The sequence below is a fragment of the Micromesistius poutassou genome (assembly GCF_964030765.1).
Source record: "Micromesistius poutassou genome assembly, chromosome: 2".
Taxonomy (NCBI): Eukaryota; Metazoa; Chordata; class Actinopteri; order Gadiformes; family Gadidae; genus Micromesistius; species Micromesistius poutassou.
This window is the reverse complement of record NC_140272.1, coordinates 12,503,993-12,520,476: the sequence shown is the minus strand read 5'-3', so window position 1 is coordinate 12,520,476 and position 16,484 is coordinate 12,503,993. Positions and strand designations below refer to the sequence as shown.

The window sequence follows — 16,484 nt, the reverse complement described above, 5'->3', positions numbered from 1 at the left end:
TGTTTCAGAGGTGAAGTGAATCCTTCCTGAGTACGAACTGCAACAAATAACTGATTAAAAGAAAAGCCAATTAAGACTGCTAGCAGTCACGAAACGTGATCAAAGCCCATGTCCCGCCGACGGTCCCAGCTCGCTTTTCAAGCGACTAGCGGGGGAAAGTCATCGCGCAACTATTGCTCCGAAAGTGGGGGAACTTTGTTCTTCTCGCTTTCTCTCATATGCCCTTGAATTGGAATTCGGTCCCGCTACAGGCGAAGTGGTGCATGGCTGAGCTATAAGCGTTACCAATCTAATATAATATTTCCTACCATAACACAAGACAATAATACACTGTGAATACCTCAATATCGATCAATAAGGGGTTCTTCCCTATATCGCTAGCCTCGCACAGAGAGACCAATGGAGGTTAAGCGTGCAAGAATATTAACACAAACCAATATTTTGTGTTAATATTCTTGTGTCATGATCATCAAAGTCAGTAAAACAGCCTCCAGAGCCAAAACAATTCAAAATGTAGCAAAATAAATATCTACTGTATTCAAACATTTGTATAGTAATTCTGGATAAAACATAGTTCTCATGCTGCCTCTGAAACCTTATAATACTTGAAAAGCGCTTATAGAATATCCTTGCTGAATAATTATAGCTTGTACGTCATTAAGTATTGTAGTGAACTGTTCATTGAAACAACAAACAAGTTTAAACCAAAGCTTTTGGATCCATTTTTTCCTAGGGTGAGGGTTGAGCAAAAAAAGATGCATACAAACAGGGTTTCTCAACGCCGGACCACAGCATGTTTCCCCACACTGACATGACCCTTGGCCGAGCCCCCAGGACCGCTCTGGGTCGACTGCTTCTTCTTGGGTGTGGCCATTTTGGATCTGCCTTTGAAAGCCTTGGTGGGGTCCAGCTTGTTGTTAAAATGGGTGTCCCCTGCTGGGTCCACTGGGCCCAGCTCGCGTTGGAATGTTAGCGGTGGGTACAGAGACTCCCACTGCTGTAGAGGGAGAAGAAGAAAATATACAGTTTTCCAATAGGGGCGATGAGGAAAAAATGTACCCTTTCTCAGACCCAAACTAAATGTATGACGCAAACACTAACAACACATTGAATTAACATTTATTCAGTCATGTAGCATACGGTTACACACAAAGATAAACATTATTGCCATGATCATTTCCCTTATTGGCTTTCTGAATGCTTAGCTTATGGGCTGAAAAACGAATCAGCCAATAATAAAGCATAATATAGATTTTCCCACTGTCCAAAGCCTTAAAAATACATTTAAGTACAAGAATAAAAATAATATACATTCAGAATAGATCATTGTCTGGGGCATCCCTTACCTTGGCCTGGGGACTGGGTCCATAGGGGGTGAAGGAGTACTGCCACTCAGGCAGGCCCAGGTGCGTAAGCATCAGGCGGTAGTAGGAGGTGAAGGTGGGGGTCAGGTAGTGCCAGTACAGGGAGCGGTCAAGGAACCAAATGTGACTTTGCTGGGCTACAATCCCTGGGGACGAAAATACAGATTGTATCATTTTTGTATAACTGTTTTTATGTACAAGGTTTTTTTTTAAGCATGAAGAAACTAAAACCTTGGCTGCAGTTTCTGTAGACCAGGCATACTTTTCCATTTCCGCCACAGGAATCCAGCTCAAAGATCCGACTCCGAGGATCAAAATGAGGTACAGCAGGACAGTCTTCTGATTCTGTCAAAATCACATTGTTGTGTTGGTACAATAATGAATGAACACATTATTAGTCTACATGGTTCCACAGATATGGAACATAATGTGTGACCACCATTTATAGTTTTCTATAATTGTATGTAAATAATTAAATGTAAATAATTCCGACTTAAATATATACATTAATTTCAACTCAGATATACAACAACATACAACCAGCAACCAACTAGGAGAAATTCTCAAGGAAAGGAAAATTTTACAGTGAGGAATACAGAGGTTAGCTTTACCACTTTCTGTGCTGCCCGCATCCCAGTCTAGGTCAGCCAGTGAGGGTGCATTGGGCAAGGAGAAAAGTGTTGACGGGGGATGCAGCTGTCGTAGCCTCACCACACTGTTAATCATCATGCAACCGACTGGCACACACTCATCTGTAAAAGGGAAATACATATTTGCAATGTTTAGATTGCAAATATTCAAATACATACATCATGGACATTATTCAAGTAATACACACGCTTATGTTTGTAGAATAGCCTTTACATTGGACTGAAACCACCTACTATCAAGTGTGACACTCCACGTGAGTGTAAACCCGTCGGTTGTCAAATAGAAATCTCTCAGATCCTCTGGAAGAATGCATGTGTTTTTCTGCAGAGAATTATAAGTGAGTCTTTACCATTTTAATGTACATGCATACAACGAATAGCACATTAAGACCAACCGACATTTAAGGACGATATTACCCTATTCTTTGTGTGTATGTGGTTTGTTTGTCACCTGTTCCCATGACAGCAAAGATCTCTTCTCTGCAGGCTCCCTCTCTACAAACCGAGTGTCTGCAACGCCAGGCATGCTCTCTGGAACATATTCAAGTGCATTGTTATACAATATGAAGTCTGAATAGCAGCAGTCGTACCACATTCATTAAGGGCCAATGTTTACAAATGGCATTGCGGTTTAGAGTGCGCAATCAATTATTTCAATTTCAGATAAAACAACAGTACACACCAAGTATTCGGGTAATGCCAAGTGTAAGTCTTTCAGCAACCCCTTTTTTCTCTTCCATATTTATTATCTTATGGAGCTCTCAAGATAAGAGAAAACCTTGGAGCATATTATTTATCATTGAGCAAATGACAACAACTATAGGCCTACGACGGCAAATCCAGAGCAAATCGATGTACTTTCAGCATCATTCGCGGTTCTTCTTCTCTTAGGCATACTGACATTACCGCCACCAATGGAGCTGGAGTACACACAGCCTCAGGACCAGTACAAAATAAATCTGGGAAATGTAGTTCAAAACGAACATAGGCAGTAAATTCAACCAATAGAAAGAGAGAACAGAGAACAACCAATCGTATTTTGTGTCCACAGCAAAGGGCGGGACTTGTTTCCCTTCGCAACGCTTGGTTCCCGGGGAGTGGCGGTAGTTTCAACATGGCGGCAGCCCTAACGAGAACTGAAGAGTCAGGAATATTTTGGATTAATGACAGTATCCTTTGTGTATTTTGCCTTACATATTGCTTTTGACATTTGAAGACAGATTTTGACAAGCGGGAAAGTGTGTTCGTTTTCTTATAACACCAATATAACACCACACTAGGTCAGCGTTAATATAACACCAGCGTTAATATAACAACACACTAGGTCTAACTGTTGCATTTATTTTAGTGGCATATTGTGAGCCTTTTCCCTCTCACTATGTTGGCCAAGGATACATGATGTTGTGATACTGAAAGGCTTAACGACATGTCTTGTTGTGTGGTTGTCCCCTCAACTTGCGATCGCAGCATCAGAAGAAGAGCAGTCCGTTGTACTGGTACCAGGTAAGTGTTAATGTCATACTTTTAAAGAAAGTTCCCCATTCTAAACTACTTTATCATATCTTTGATTTTCTTTTCCCTCAAACCTCATAAGGAGTCAGCAGATATACAACTTTTGGCATCGCCAGATCGAGTGAGAAAGTTACAAAAATGAGTGACAAGCGTGACTGTAAAAAAAGCACCAAAGTTGAGAGGCGTCCGGGACACTTGCAAAGCGCTCCTTCACTGACCTTCAAAGCACAGGACCTGATCCACCCCCACACCGCAGTCTCCATGACTACTCCTGCATATGCCAATCAAGTCACCCCCTTATCCCAGGTAAACAAATAAGTCTATTTGTTCAGATTTTTCTAATTTAGAATTGTCTTTTTCCTATTAATTTTTTTTTATAATAATTAAATAGTGTTATGCCAAAGCCTTTCTGACAAATGTGGTGGGGAGAGAATGTATCTATTTGATATAAAGTGTGAATGTTTCTAAAGTGTCATTATTATTTTGTTGGTTTTATATTTAAAAGTGTTCGTCCATGCTTACAATGTCCTTTATTCCAATCCAGACCAACACCACCAGAACCCGGAGCAGTTTGAAGGACCTCTGCCCAGAGGATAAGCGGCGTATCGCTAACCTCATTGAAGAACTAGCCAGGCAAGGCATTTTAATGACAATTTATGCCCAGTGTCGCCTGAACTAAAATACACTTAACAGATTGGTGTTATACACAACACCTCTCAAAATTAACATATTGTCCCCAGAGCAGAGAATGACAAGTTTACAATTTCTTGCATAAAAAGGCATAATGAAATTCTGCCTTAACACTTCAGTTTCTCATTTAAATTTCCAGAGTTAGTGAGGAGAAGGATGAGTCAGTACAGAGGCTGCGGGACGAACAGGAGACATTTGAGCGCAAGATCCAACAGCTGGAGAACCAGAATGTGCTCATCGTTCAGGAGAGGGAAGGTATCATCATCCATATGGACAAACTCAAGTGTGTGTTCTCTGCTGTTGCTATGGTATTGGTTGGATGTTATTTTAAAAACATACAAACCAGGGTTTGCAGCACCTATTCATTTGGACCGTTGCCACTTATTGGAAAGAAAAATCCAAAATATTAATAATAATAATAATAATACATTTTATTTAAAGGCGCCTTTCATAGCTCTCAAGGACACCGTACATTAGAAAAACAGATATACAATCAGAAACAGATACACAAGAAACAATAGAAATAAAAACAGTTAAAATAAAGTGGACAATGGGTGATGGTGATGTGGGAAGGGAAGATCAGGAGGGGTACGCAGATTTGAAAAGGTGAGTTTTGAGCTTTGATTTAAACTGGGCTATGGAGTCAGTATTGCGGATGTCAGGGGGTAGTGCATTCCAGAGCAGGGGAGTAGAGCGGCTGAAGGCTCTGCTCCCTATAGTGGTGAGACGGGCAGAGGGGACAGTGAGGTGAACAGAGGAGGCGCAGAGTGCACGGGAGGGAGTGGCAATTTGAATGAGGTCTGTTAGGTATGTGGGGGCAAGATTATGGCACTTAGCGTGATTTTTGTTTTAGAATCATAAATTGGCAAATAAGGCGTGCCTACAGGTAGACTGCATCAAACCCACAACTTTCCCAACAATCTTGCCCTCTTTATATATATTTAAATATATATTAAAAAAATGCAAATACCTTTTGTGAAAAATGTATTGCAGGCTATTTTGCTGACTTGGTCTATTGGTTTTAAGGTGATGATGTTTTGATTATTATGATAGCATGAAACCTTTTCTTAATTTTCCCAATAGAAGAATCTCTTTGAACCTATATTGTAGGAGGTCTGTCGTCATATTTGATGAGGTAACCTGCCAGCTCTATTATGCAGCAATTCATGGGCCGTCGAACCTTCCCTTTCTTATGACAAGCCAATTATAAAATGGTGGTACCAGTGATGTATGGCTCTTTTTATTATTTGTTTTAAATCAATCTTTCATCCAGTTCTTGATGCATTTTGCACATTACCTTAGTTGAAATAATTCAAAACACATGCTCACTCATTAGGCATACCTTATTAATCCTCTCTTCTCCTTGGTTTTTTGAGAATCCCCTTACTCTACAAGTGCCTGCATTCTGTTGAGGGCAGAGTTTGCTCTTAACTTCAACGTTCTGTGTTCTTCAAACAACAGGTGGGTTTCACAGTTTCTGGCATCATTTAGGTAGTACCTTCTGGCATCTTACACAATACAGGCCAGTAGAGGCCACCGTAGTCATTGGAAAGGAAGGTGTGAGTGTGGGTATCCAGTGGGTTGCAATCTGCAACCTCACCGCTAGTGGCCACCTAACTTTTACATACTGGACCTTTCAAGTAAAGTCAACATCATGGCCCTTTTAGTGTGCCACCCTTAGGCTTTCCTACAGGGGGCAGTGTTGACTAAGAGCAGAGTTAAACTACCCACTGTTCAGAAGATTGGCATTATTTTTCATATTTAATGTAAACTTACTGTCTAGTGGTTTTCTTTCAATTGCCATTGACAGAGTATAACCTATGGTTCATTTATCTATGTATCTTTCTATCTATGTTACGGTTAACAAGATAATGGAGGTAATACAACTAGTCCATTATGTAGAGATTTATAGTCCTTTTCAGACAATTTCATCACAAAACCAGTTACAACTAATTATTTAAATATGTCTACATCTTGCCATACTTCCAATAATGACTGCTTGTTGCAAAGCTGTTTGTTAGGATTTCCTAAACATCTGATAATCTTTCACACACTCGCTCAGGTCAAACCAGAATGTGGCCAGCAGTCAATTTGAGTGGAAAACATTGCAAAATATGAAGAGCAATATGAAGAGTAATTGACCCACCTGGTAATTGCACGATTGGCAACAGCGGCAGGGAAAATGAGGGAAAGCACAACTCAATTAAAGGCACTTTGGCTCAGAGACTTGGCATTTACACCAAACTTCTAAACTCCATTAAAAAAGCATTTGAGGGGAAAAAACGTTCGGATCAAAATACCTCAGGGGGACAACATAGTCTTTAAAGTGCACACAAGAGTCAGAAACACGCTTCTCAGCTGGGCGATTCTGGCACTTGTGCAAAAGGTTAAGGAGACACCAAAGGCAAACATAGCAAAGGAGAATCTTGTCATGACTAATTCCATTAGGTAAGGGCTTATCTTATCTAACAAAGATTCAGGGTTATCGAGCGCAGCCACTATGTTGGGCTGTATTTTAGCCTCTAGCCGCCTAGGATGAGAGGGAAATGTTCCCTTGATATTTTGTGAGTTTATTTGACATTTGAAACTGTCTGGCAATCAGGATGAAATGACTTTCAAGAGCAAAGGATGTCTTTTTTGTTGCGCTGCAAGGCACTTGGACCCTGGATAGAACCAAAGTCAGGGGTACATTGGCATCTAGGTATATGTTTTATCCCTGGAAATATTAAACAGGACGACCCATTGATGGAGTATTTCAGAGAGGAATTCCCACACTGTTGTTGCTGTGTTATTTTTATGCATCTCCTTTGTATATCTTTTTCTAATGTTTTTTAATTGAATTTCTTTGATAACAGTAAGAGGCAATTATTATAAATTATATTCATCACAACAGTCTAGATGGTTTAACCAAACAGTTAAGTGCCTATATATAAAGTAAATATATAAACCAACAAAACATGTCTTACTTTGTTAGGCATTTTAACAGCTTACTGAAGAGCAATATACTGGTGCACCGAACCAATGGGACGGAGCAAATACTCTACTTACTTTATGTACTTTATACAGAAGAATACTTTCTGTTTCCTCCTTTTTTTTCTGTTTACTGTGCTTCCCAGTCTTATTTTCAATTTGTCAGGCGTTAAAGCTGCTGCCTAAACTTCAATCGCTTACCCATCATTGCTGTCTTGCCTATAGACACCCACCCACACACACACACACACACACACACACACACGTTCGTAGACATTCTCTCTCTTGCTCTCTTGCTCTATCTCTTCCCCTTCTCTGGCTCAGTGTGGTTGACTTGACACACTGTGCTAAAGCTTTAAAATATTCCCCCCTTCTGTGCAAATGTGTTCCACCTTGAGGTGGATTTCATTATTTCATTTGTGCGCTGGCCTGACAGGAGAGTGAATCATTCTGACAGGGCCCGTCTGAGGCCTCTCCGACTCCAGCCCTCGGCTCTGTGTATTTTCGCCGCAGCGAAAGGAGGCAGTTAGTCGTTGCCGTTTTCTTTTCTTTTTATTTGCCACTCTGAAAAAACCGACTAGTTTGTTCGGGTTCTTGGCCCCCGATTGGCTGGCCTCTCAAGGCTGAGGAAGAATCATGTTTAGTGCAACAGAAAGGTGGGGTTTTATTGGGTCTTGCTCCTCTTCGGTGCAGATTACCCTGGGCAGGAGACTTTGTCTGCCTGTCTCTGCCTTGGGGGCCTCTGTTGCAATGGCCCACAGCCCGGGGTTGCTGCAGTACAGCACGAGACTGCCTAGAAGCCGTGCACCTCTTTATTGGAGGCAGATTGGATACTGTAAGAGATTTATTAACAGATACATGTCTACATTGCAGTTCCAGCTACAAAACGATACTGCGTGCATGACGCCGATTTTCTTAATGGAGTTCTTGTTGGTGTTTTTACCATGTGGATGTAATGCATTGACTTGCTTTGCTTAACATCAGCAGACAGTGTAATAAATCTTCTCTGGGGAGACGAGCAGCAGCAGCAGTAGTCCTATAAAAGCGTATTCAGTTGATTCCCCGCTGGACCGTGCGCTGCGTAAACCAAACACGTGGTACATGTTTACATGATGGGATGTCCTTGTGATGCCCTTCCTCCTCCGCCACAGAGGACCACTCTACGGCCTCAATCAAAAGTGTTTCACTTCATGTTTATGGAAGCTGCTCCACAGCATTTGTCTATTGCGGTTCTTTCAATTTGAAGCCACCCACACTCAACCACACACGTTTGACCCCTCTGCTTCATTTCCACGGGCTGATTGAAAGGCTGCCGGTGTAGACTTGGGAGGGTTTTCTTATGGACTTCCATGCAGCCATGAGTCCCAGCTATGAGTTGCTGCTTAAATGTAGCTTTTCTTCCCTCTTTTTTTATCTAAGCTGTGTTGGGCAAAAAAAGAGAACCCCCTCATCTCATGGCCCACCATCATAAAAGGATTTGCCCTGAAGGAGTCACACACTTTTACGGTCACCCAAGGCTGTGGCCGTGTGTGCACACAGCCTACTTTTATTGAGTGAGTTGTGTGTAGGTTATTTCATCACAGCAGGAAGTGTGTGTGTGTGTGTGTGTGTGTGTGTGTGTGTGTGTGTGTGTGTGTGTGTGTGTGTGTGTGTGTGTGTGTGTGTGTGTGTGTGTGTGTGTGTGTGTGTGTGTGTGTGTGTGTGTGTGTGTACTGCGTGCCCGCCCGCAGGTGTGAAGTTAGTGTCGTTGGATTGAATGTGTTTCCTGTGTACATCTTATATATATATATCTTTTGACTTCCGTGTTTATGATCTTTTTGTATGCGTGGCTGTGTGGCGGGCGTCATTAGTGGGCTCCCGTGTCGCAGCGGTGGTTGGGTTCCAGATTAGTTTGGTGCTCTCTGCCAGCTCTCTGTCTGGCAGGCTGCCTCACACGACACCGGCCAGCCCAGCTCCACGCAGCTTGGCCCGACCCAGATGGCGACAGCTCGGTGCCATGACAACAACTTTGATTTTGTTGGCCACTTTTTTTGCACTTTTCTGCTTTTGAAGTTTGCCTCGACTCTCTCTTTCTCTCTGGTCTACTTTTCCTATGATATGTGTTGTTTTTTTTTTGTTGTAGAAAATAGGATTCTAAAGGCTGGTTCACATTCAGTTGAGAGTGTAAGAGGCGTTCAACAAATAATATAAATGAAATACTCACTTGTTTGAGTTTTTCGAAACAACAGGATATTGTGTTCCTGTACTGTGTCTTATGTTCTATTATAACACCTCATTGTTGAATACTTCTGATTGTTCAGTAACGTTCCAAGGATGTGCATTGTTTTTCAATAATGGGCCACCTCTAGCTTCTAACAGGTCCCACATCTTCAATGTGGGAAAAATCAAATATTAAAAACAAGGATCCAATAGAACAGCGACCGGATGTATCATTGACAATGCAAAAACACTACGCCAAAAAAAAGTACTTCAGCAGATTGTAAGTCGATAAAAAACAATAATGTTATGCTACAAAGTAACTCACCTCTTATCGTTGGTGGTATAACACCCCTTCATTGATTTATTCCTTACATATTTCCCAATAGCAATACATCTGCGTTTTATATTGGAATCCCAATGTTGTGATGCATAGCGTCTTTTGGCTGCTTGAACTAGTGTTGTTATCAAGTAGATGACGTATCATATGGCATATCGCAAATAATCAGAGCCATGCTTTGCTTAATGTGCACGTGCTTTGGACCAGCAGACTAGGGTTTCACATTCTTGGCCAGGTTGATGTTTTTCAAGTCCTGTTCAAGTAATCCTGTTGGCCCCTTAACCTCTGATGCCCGTAGGCCTGCAGCAGCAGTACAAGGAGTGCCAGGAGCTGCTCGGTCTCTACCAGCAGTATCTGTCCCAGCAGCAGGAGAAGCTCAACCAGTCCATAGCACAGCTTCACAGCAAGGTATGGGTGCCACGCTGCCAACGTTGCTGTCAATGCACGTATATATATATATATATATATATATATATATATATATATATATATATATGTACAAAATATACTTGTATACACATACATACATATGTATGTGTATATATATATATATATATATATATATGTACAAAATATACTTGTATACACATACATACATATGTATGTATGTGGAGAATGGGAGTGAGAGTGAGGGAGGATGTTATTTTGTGTGTGTGTGTGTGTGTGTGTGTGTGTGTGTACACCCTATGAGTGATTTTCAAACAACAGCCCTGTTTACCATCCATCACAAAATGCTCTCCCACTGACAGTCAGATACGTTGGAAAACACTCGCCGTCAATGGTCGGAACACCTTCCTTTCTTTCTTGCATTTTCTTCCCAGTAGAGAGTGCTTTTTACACCGACACAGCAAGGGGGCTCCTTAGAGGGCTACAATCACTGCTCTGCATTGAGGCCGCTTCTCCCACCAAGCCAAGTCCTCTCACACCTAATTTATAGGCGCCGCGTGTGAAGCATATATTACGTAATCATGGCCCTTGCCCATTGTTCACATGGCGATTTGTGGCGGCCCACGCACCTCTGAACTGTTTACGTTCTGTGAGCAGATTCCTCGAACCGCGTCCACAGCGACTTTACGGCTCGAATCGACGACTATAAATGCCATGGCCGTGCGTGAACTGTCGGCGGCGCACTTCACGCCGACTATAAATTCCTCCTTCGCAGGGCTGCTAGAGGACCGGGTCAGTCACGTGCTCCCACAGTGTCTGTAAGTGATGGGTCGTTTTCTTCTCCCTGAACCTTAGACCATTCGTTAGAGTCTCTTCCTCTAGTTTGATTTCTGAGATGAACATGTTATCCCTGTGTCTGTCTCAAAATACCCCCGCCATCGCGCTCCAATGAAGTTCGGCGATGAGAAATCCAAGTTCTCTAAATCTTTGAGCACAGACCACATGTTTTATTAACCAAAGCTATGCTCTGGTAAAGGGATCTGCATTTTTGCTTCAGCATTGGTAGGGGACGTGTGTGTTAGGAAGGAAACTTCAGGGAACCTGTGTAATAGGCAGGGAATGCTAGGTAAAGTGGGTATTAGTGAGGGAATGCTAGGTAAAGTGTGTCATGGGGGGGGGGAAGACAGGGGCAGGTGTAACAGGAAGGGAACGTGTATAATAGGGAGGGAACTGCAGGGAGAGGGGAACAGGACGGACACTCCAGGGAACGTGGGTGACAAGGGAGTATGTACTAGAAATGCACATGTTTCCCTGTACTGCGTTCCCTCCCGGGAGTCGGGAGGGAATGGCAGGGGACATGTGTAAAGGGGAGGGAACGGGCAGTATTGGCCCCTGCCACGTCATGTTCCTGGCTGATCCAGGGTGAGATGAGAAAAGGCGGGCTTCTGACGGCCTCAGAGTCCCTTTTTGTCATCTGTTTATTTATTTCCCCATCCAGGTGTCCGTCAGTGAAGCAACTCCCGGCAGACCCTCTGGCAGCAGGGCGAACGGGTCAACCCTAGATGACTCGCACCCAGGCCCGGACCCCGGCCCCCAGGGACAACCCCGCACCCGTAGGAGGGACAGTGGAGGCACACGAGAGACCCTGGCCTGCGGTCGCGGGACCCTCTCAGACCCGACCCCTCCGGACTCCTCCTCTGGCGAGAGCGGGCCATCGCGCGAACGCACGGAGCAACGCAGCGCCCGGCGCGGTTGCGGGCATTGTTCGGCCAACGGCGCCAGCGGCATCAAGCCACGGAGGGCACGAGAAGAAGACCAACGTCCAGAGCCCGGTGGACCGCAGGCCTGCACCAGGTATACAGGGCGGCACAGTCTCCGGTACACTTGATCATCCGTACCGCAGAAGTCACCTCCCCCTCTGTCTCTGTTCCTGTATATTCCCAATCTGTATCATTAATCCACAAGTCAACCCCCCCCCCCGACGGCACCCGTTTAGCTCGTGAGCTGACGACACCGTACACACATTCCCCCCGCGCAGGCCAAGCGTCACGGAGGCCGCGGCACCCCACGGGGCCCGGGCAGGCCTGACGGACCCTCTCTTGGGCCACGAGGACTGGGAGGAGAAGAGACACCAGCTGCTGCTGCAGAAGCTGCAGCTGGAGGCAGAGAGGGAGAGGCTGCAGACGCGGCTGGCCGAGCAGGAGGAGCGCCTGGCCAGACAGGGCCAGCAGCTACGGCAGTCACGACTCGACTACAGCAGGTACTGCGCCGAGACGGCCGGCATATGGTGACCTCGCCGGCTGCCATCTGTTACCCTAGACCTGATGAGAGATTGGTCGCTAGTGAACCTTGGTTCTCCCCTCCTCCCCTCTCTTTTTGGGTTGCCAAAGTCTAGATTCTACCTCGCCCCCACTCTCTCTCTCTCTCTCTCTCTCTCTCTGCTCCAGGTTCCAACAGGCCACTCAAGCAGAGCCCGCCTGCTCCATCCCTGGAAGTGGAGCGTCACAGAGTGAGCGGCCTTCGAACCGGCATTTGTTTTTCGGGTGAAGTTGACTCACACGCATGAACACACACGCACACACTGACGAACACACACACACACACACACACACACACACACACACACACACACACACACACACACACACACACACACACACACACACACACACACACACACACACACACACACACACACACACACACACACACACACACGCGCGCATGCACACGCACACACAAATACACACAGAAACCCTAAATCTGGGCCACTTGCTTTTGGTTTAACTGGATGTGATGTTCCTGTGGTTTTTACAGTGGGTGTGAAGATGCAGATGCTGCAAAGCACCTCTTGAGTAAAGATCTGCCTCAGACTTCAGCCAGCGCCCTTCAGAAGGAGCTCTCTATGCACGGTGAGTTCAGAGAGCTTATTTTTCTTGGCTAGTTGGTAAACCACATGTCTCAAAACTCCTAACCACAGGCGGTTTTGTTTAGACAAGTTTGTGTTCATTTTAGCGCTGATGTATGCAAGAAAAGTTCTGGAGAGTCACTCTTGAGAGTCACACACACAAACACGCATGCACACAAAGACACACACACACACACACACACACACACACACACACACACACACACACACACACACACACCTCCTTTCTCTTCTGATTTAAATCATTCCTCTTAATTCCAGTGTACCTCTACCATCATGATTGAAACAGTTTGTGCCCTACAGTCATCATCTGCTGTCCTACATCTCTACACACTCTGTGTCCCGTTTGCCTGCGTAGTTTTCTGCTGTTTATTTGTTAAGTTGCAAACAACAAAACATTGAGCCGTGCTAACTTTTGTCATCTGCCAAGCAGCCTTTTGATCTTGGACCTCTCTCCCGACAGAAGCCTTGCGGTGCTCCAGACAGGACATGGCTACGTCGCCAGTCACCACGTTTTCCCGCATCCCTGAGCCTGTACCGGCATGTGCCTCACCCCTGAAGTCCCCCGAGGCTAGGTAATGATCTCTTCATAGGATATGACATAAAACAGGATCTAAAATGGGTTTTGGCTTTCGCCGTCTCCACTGCCTACAATCAGATTTGTCGGGGTGTAGTCAGAATGTTTGTTTGATGTTAACCTGGTAACTCAACAGCCAGTGACGTTAACACATGCAATAGCATGCGTTAAAACCTATACAGGGCAATGTATCCTACTTTGTGTGTTTGAGTTGAAATGCGGAGCATGATCAATCCGTAACCCACTACCTCACTCACTACACAACACTTCATCTAAAATAAGTTGTATTAGGGTATGCTGTTCCTTTGATTGATTGGATTTGTCTTGATACTACAAAAACCCACACGATTGATTCCTCGGACTGTTTCAGCCATGCACCTGATGTGACAACTTAACCACGTTGATTTAGACTTCGAGGTGACGCGCTAACTGGCGAATCAAGTGTGACGTTGCTGTAATTGATGTCAAACCGCTTCCTGTTCTGCACAATCTATTCTCTTGGTTTCATCGGGTACAAAAAAAAGTGTCTCGTACTGACCAAGAAAAGTTGGCAGCAGAAAAACCTACAGATTCACCTGGGGGAAAAAAAGAGAAAAGTAGAGGTGTGTATTACGCACAGGAGGGTAAATGAGGCCGTTTTACTGGTCAAGCTAACTTTTACAGCAGGCTGGAGCTAAATGAAGCTCTTTTCCTGGGCCAGCTAATACTGTGGCCATGGCTGTCAGGAGCCACGCTGCGTTCCATTAGTCGGCCTAGCAGGGACCGAGCTGCAGGTGTAATTGAACAGACTTCTGGATGCACACACACACACACACACACACACACACACACACACACACACACCCCTTCTCCCTCTGCCACAGTAATGAGACAGAAAACGGGGGAGGGGAAGAGCCGGGCGGGTGGGATGGTTGGGGCGGGGGGGGGGGGGTTTGGGTGTGTGTGTATGTGTGTGTGTGATGGCGGGAGCGTTGGATAAAGTGGAGAGATGGAAAGGAGGGAAGAGGAGTCGGAGGAGCTGGTGATGGATAGAGCTGCGAGGTGCAGGGGAAGATGGAGGCAGCAGGCGGAGTGGGACCAAGGAGGACGGGGATGAATCATTGAGTGTGGAAGCGTCACGGGCGCTCTCCAAGAAAGGAATTCATCGCCGCTCCTCTTCTCCCGCTTGTTTGAGAAAAGTAATTAATGTGACAGTGTGTGGTCTTCCCTGTGTGGCGCATGCATGTGTGTGGTGTGGCTGTGCGATGCATGCGTGTGTGTGGGCGAGGGTGTGTAGCGCATGCTTGTTTGGTGTGGGTGTGGCGCATGCATGCGTGGGACTTTGTGTGACTGTGTGAACATGTGAGCTATGTAACAACGACAACAACAACAACAGTGACAAAACCTAACTACAGAAAGCATTTGTAAAATAATAGCATTGCAATGCATGTTATTGTTTGTAACATGATTTATTTTCACCTGAGGCGGCATGTTAATGTGTGTGCGGTTCCCTGACAATTCCTCTCTCTTACGGCCTGATGTTGACAAACAAGCCCCTCTTACCCTTACGACCCCCATCCCCCCCCCGTACCCCCGCGCCACCCGTACTCCTTACCCCGCACGGCCACGGCACCATGGCTCTCTTCATGGCAGCCCACCCAGTTCATTCCTTCACTTCCAATGAGTAACTCTTAAGCAAAGCGGTGTGACGTCCAAGTTGAACTGTAATCTCCAAGCAGATGGCTATTAATTCCAGCAAGGGATACCGGGGGTATCGGACCATATTACGACCCCATTTGCACCCCCAAACTTGATTAAAACCATCGCAGTGGACTCCACTCTGTGAATGTTTACTACCGTTTGTGAGTCAATTGCTCAAAGGCCTCCCACTCATCCATGAGTGTGCTTTAAACATGCCCATGATGGAATAGTGATGCAGTAATTAGCATCCGATGTATGTTTTTCTGGTCCATGTGTTCGCAGGTGGTGAATAAAATACTTGAAGCTAAAAAAACCTATATTTTGATTCATAGCGGTTGATTAACTGCAGTAAATTAACTGTAGTGTATTAACTGTGGAATTGAAGTGGCCATAATCTGTTTTTTTCTGATCCTGGTTAAAACTGATATATTTCTGTTTTTGCTTGATATATTATGATTCTACATTTTCTGTTGAGCACTTCTGTACTCAAACATGCCAAACACCTGTAAAAGTCACACTGATTGGCCTTAAAGGACAATTCCAGTATTTTGAACATTGAGCCCCCTTTCTGGGTTGTCTAGGATGAAATAGAGTGGTTGACACCGAAGTTTTGACTATTGGTCCTGTCTCGGGTATTCCACAAGGAAAGGCATACCCATTGCTAAAGCTAGCGTGCTAGTCAAGTGTTTTGGGGGAGTGGCTTCAAAGAGAGGCCTGAAGAAAGGGTCGGGATTCTTTCGGCTGGAAGTTTCCAAATCTAGCTCACTCACTGGTTGGTTTCTCAAAATTGCCTACCCTGGCTTTCATTTAAATTATATGGTCGTTGTAGTTTGACACACTGGAAACATTCATTCATCGCATTATTCACCTGGTGATGGACCTATTCTACCTGGCATCTTCAAGTTGGATAACGGTAGCGTTAGCTTGGTCGTCTGAATGTTGGGGAGGGCTCATCTCTACAGTTGTGATCGGGGATGTCTCGCACAGAACCATTTTATTTCTTTCCTATTCAAAAGGCTGCACTTGAATATCTCTGTAAGCCTGCACAATACTGCATTGCTGCTGAACCTGGGTCTCTATGTTGTCATATTGACGCATGAACTTGAAAAGAAATGGCGTCCTTGGCAATGCCTATTTGTATATGCGACACATACTGTAACCCATAGTGCTTTTATAGATTACACAATGC

At 44.7% G+C, this 16,484-nt stretch overlaps 2 protein-coding genes across 2 annotated transcripts in view; one reads left to right on the top strand and one right to left on the bottom strand.

Moving 5' to 3' along the window:
* Positions 1–132: 132 nt before the first annotated feature.
* Positions 133–2,861, bottom strand: tpgs2 (tubulin polyglutamylase complex subunit 2). Its single transcript, XM_084464070.1, has 7 exons — positions 2,697–2,861; positions 2,466–2,545; positions 2,249–2,336; positions 1,976–2,116; positions 1,596–1,709; positions 1,347–1,510; positions 133–997 (listed from the first exon to the last, which is right to left on the bottom strand). The coding sequence occupies exons 1-7, from the start codon at positions 2,752–2,754 to the stop codon at positions 776–778; spliced, it is 867 nt and encodes a 288-aa protein (XP_084320196.1). The 5' UTR covers positions 2,755–2,861; the 3' UTR covers positions 133–775.
* A 265-nt stretch (positions 2,862–3,126) lies between these two features.
* The window catches only part of kiaa1328 (KIAA1328 ortholog), a 14,667-nt gene continuing 1,309 nt past the window's right edge, over positions 3,127–16,484 (top strand). Inside the window, exons 1-11 of the mRNA XM_084463565.1 lie at positions 3,127–3,183; positions 3,482–3,517; positions 3,609–3,832; positions 4,071–4,159; positions 4,356–4,471; positions 10,021–10,130; positions 11,608–11,963; positions 12,148–12,369; positions 12,557–12,652; positions 12,927–13,021; positions 13,502–13,613. Of these exons, the coding sequence (XP_084319691.1) occupies positions 3,129–3,183; positions 3,482–3,517; positions 3,609–3,832; positions 4,071–4,159; positions 4,356–4,471; positions 10,021–10,130; positions 11,608–11,963; positions 12,148–12,369; positions 12,557–12,652; positions 12,927–13,021; positions 13,502–13,613 (1,511 nt within the window). The 5' untranslated portion in view covers positions 3,127–3,128. The remainder of the gene's footprint in view (positions 3,184–3,481; positions 3,518–3,608; positions 3,833–4,070; positions 4,160–4,355; positions 4,472–10,020; positions 10,131–11,607; positions 11,964–12,147; positions 12,370–12,556; positions 12,653–12,926; positions 13,022–13,501; positions 13,614–16,484) is intronic.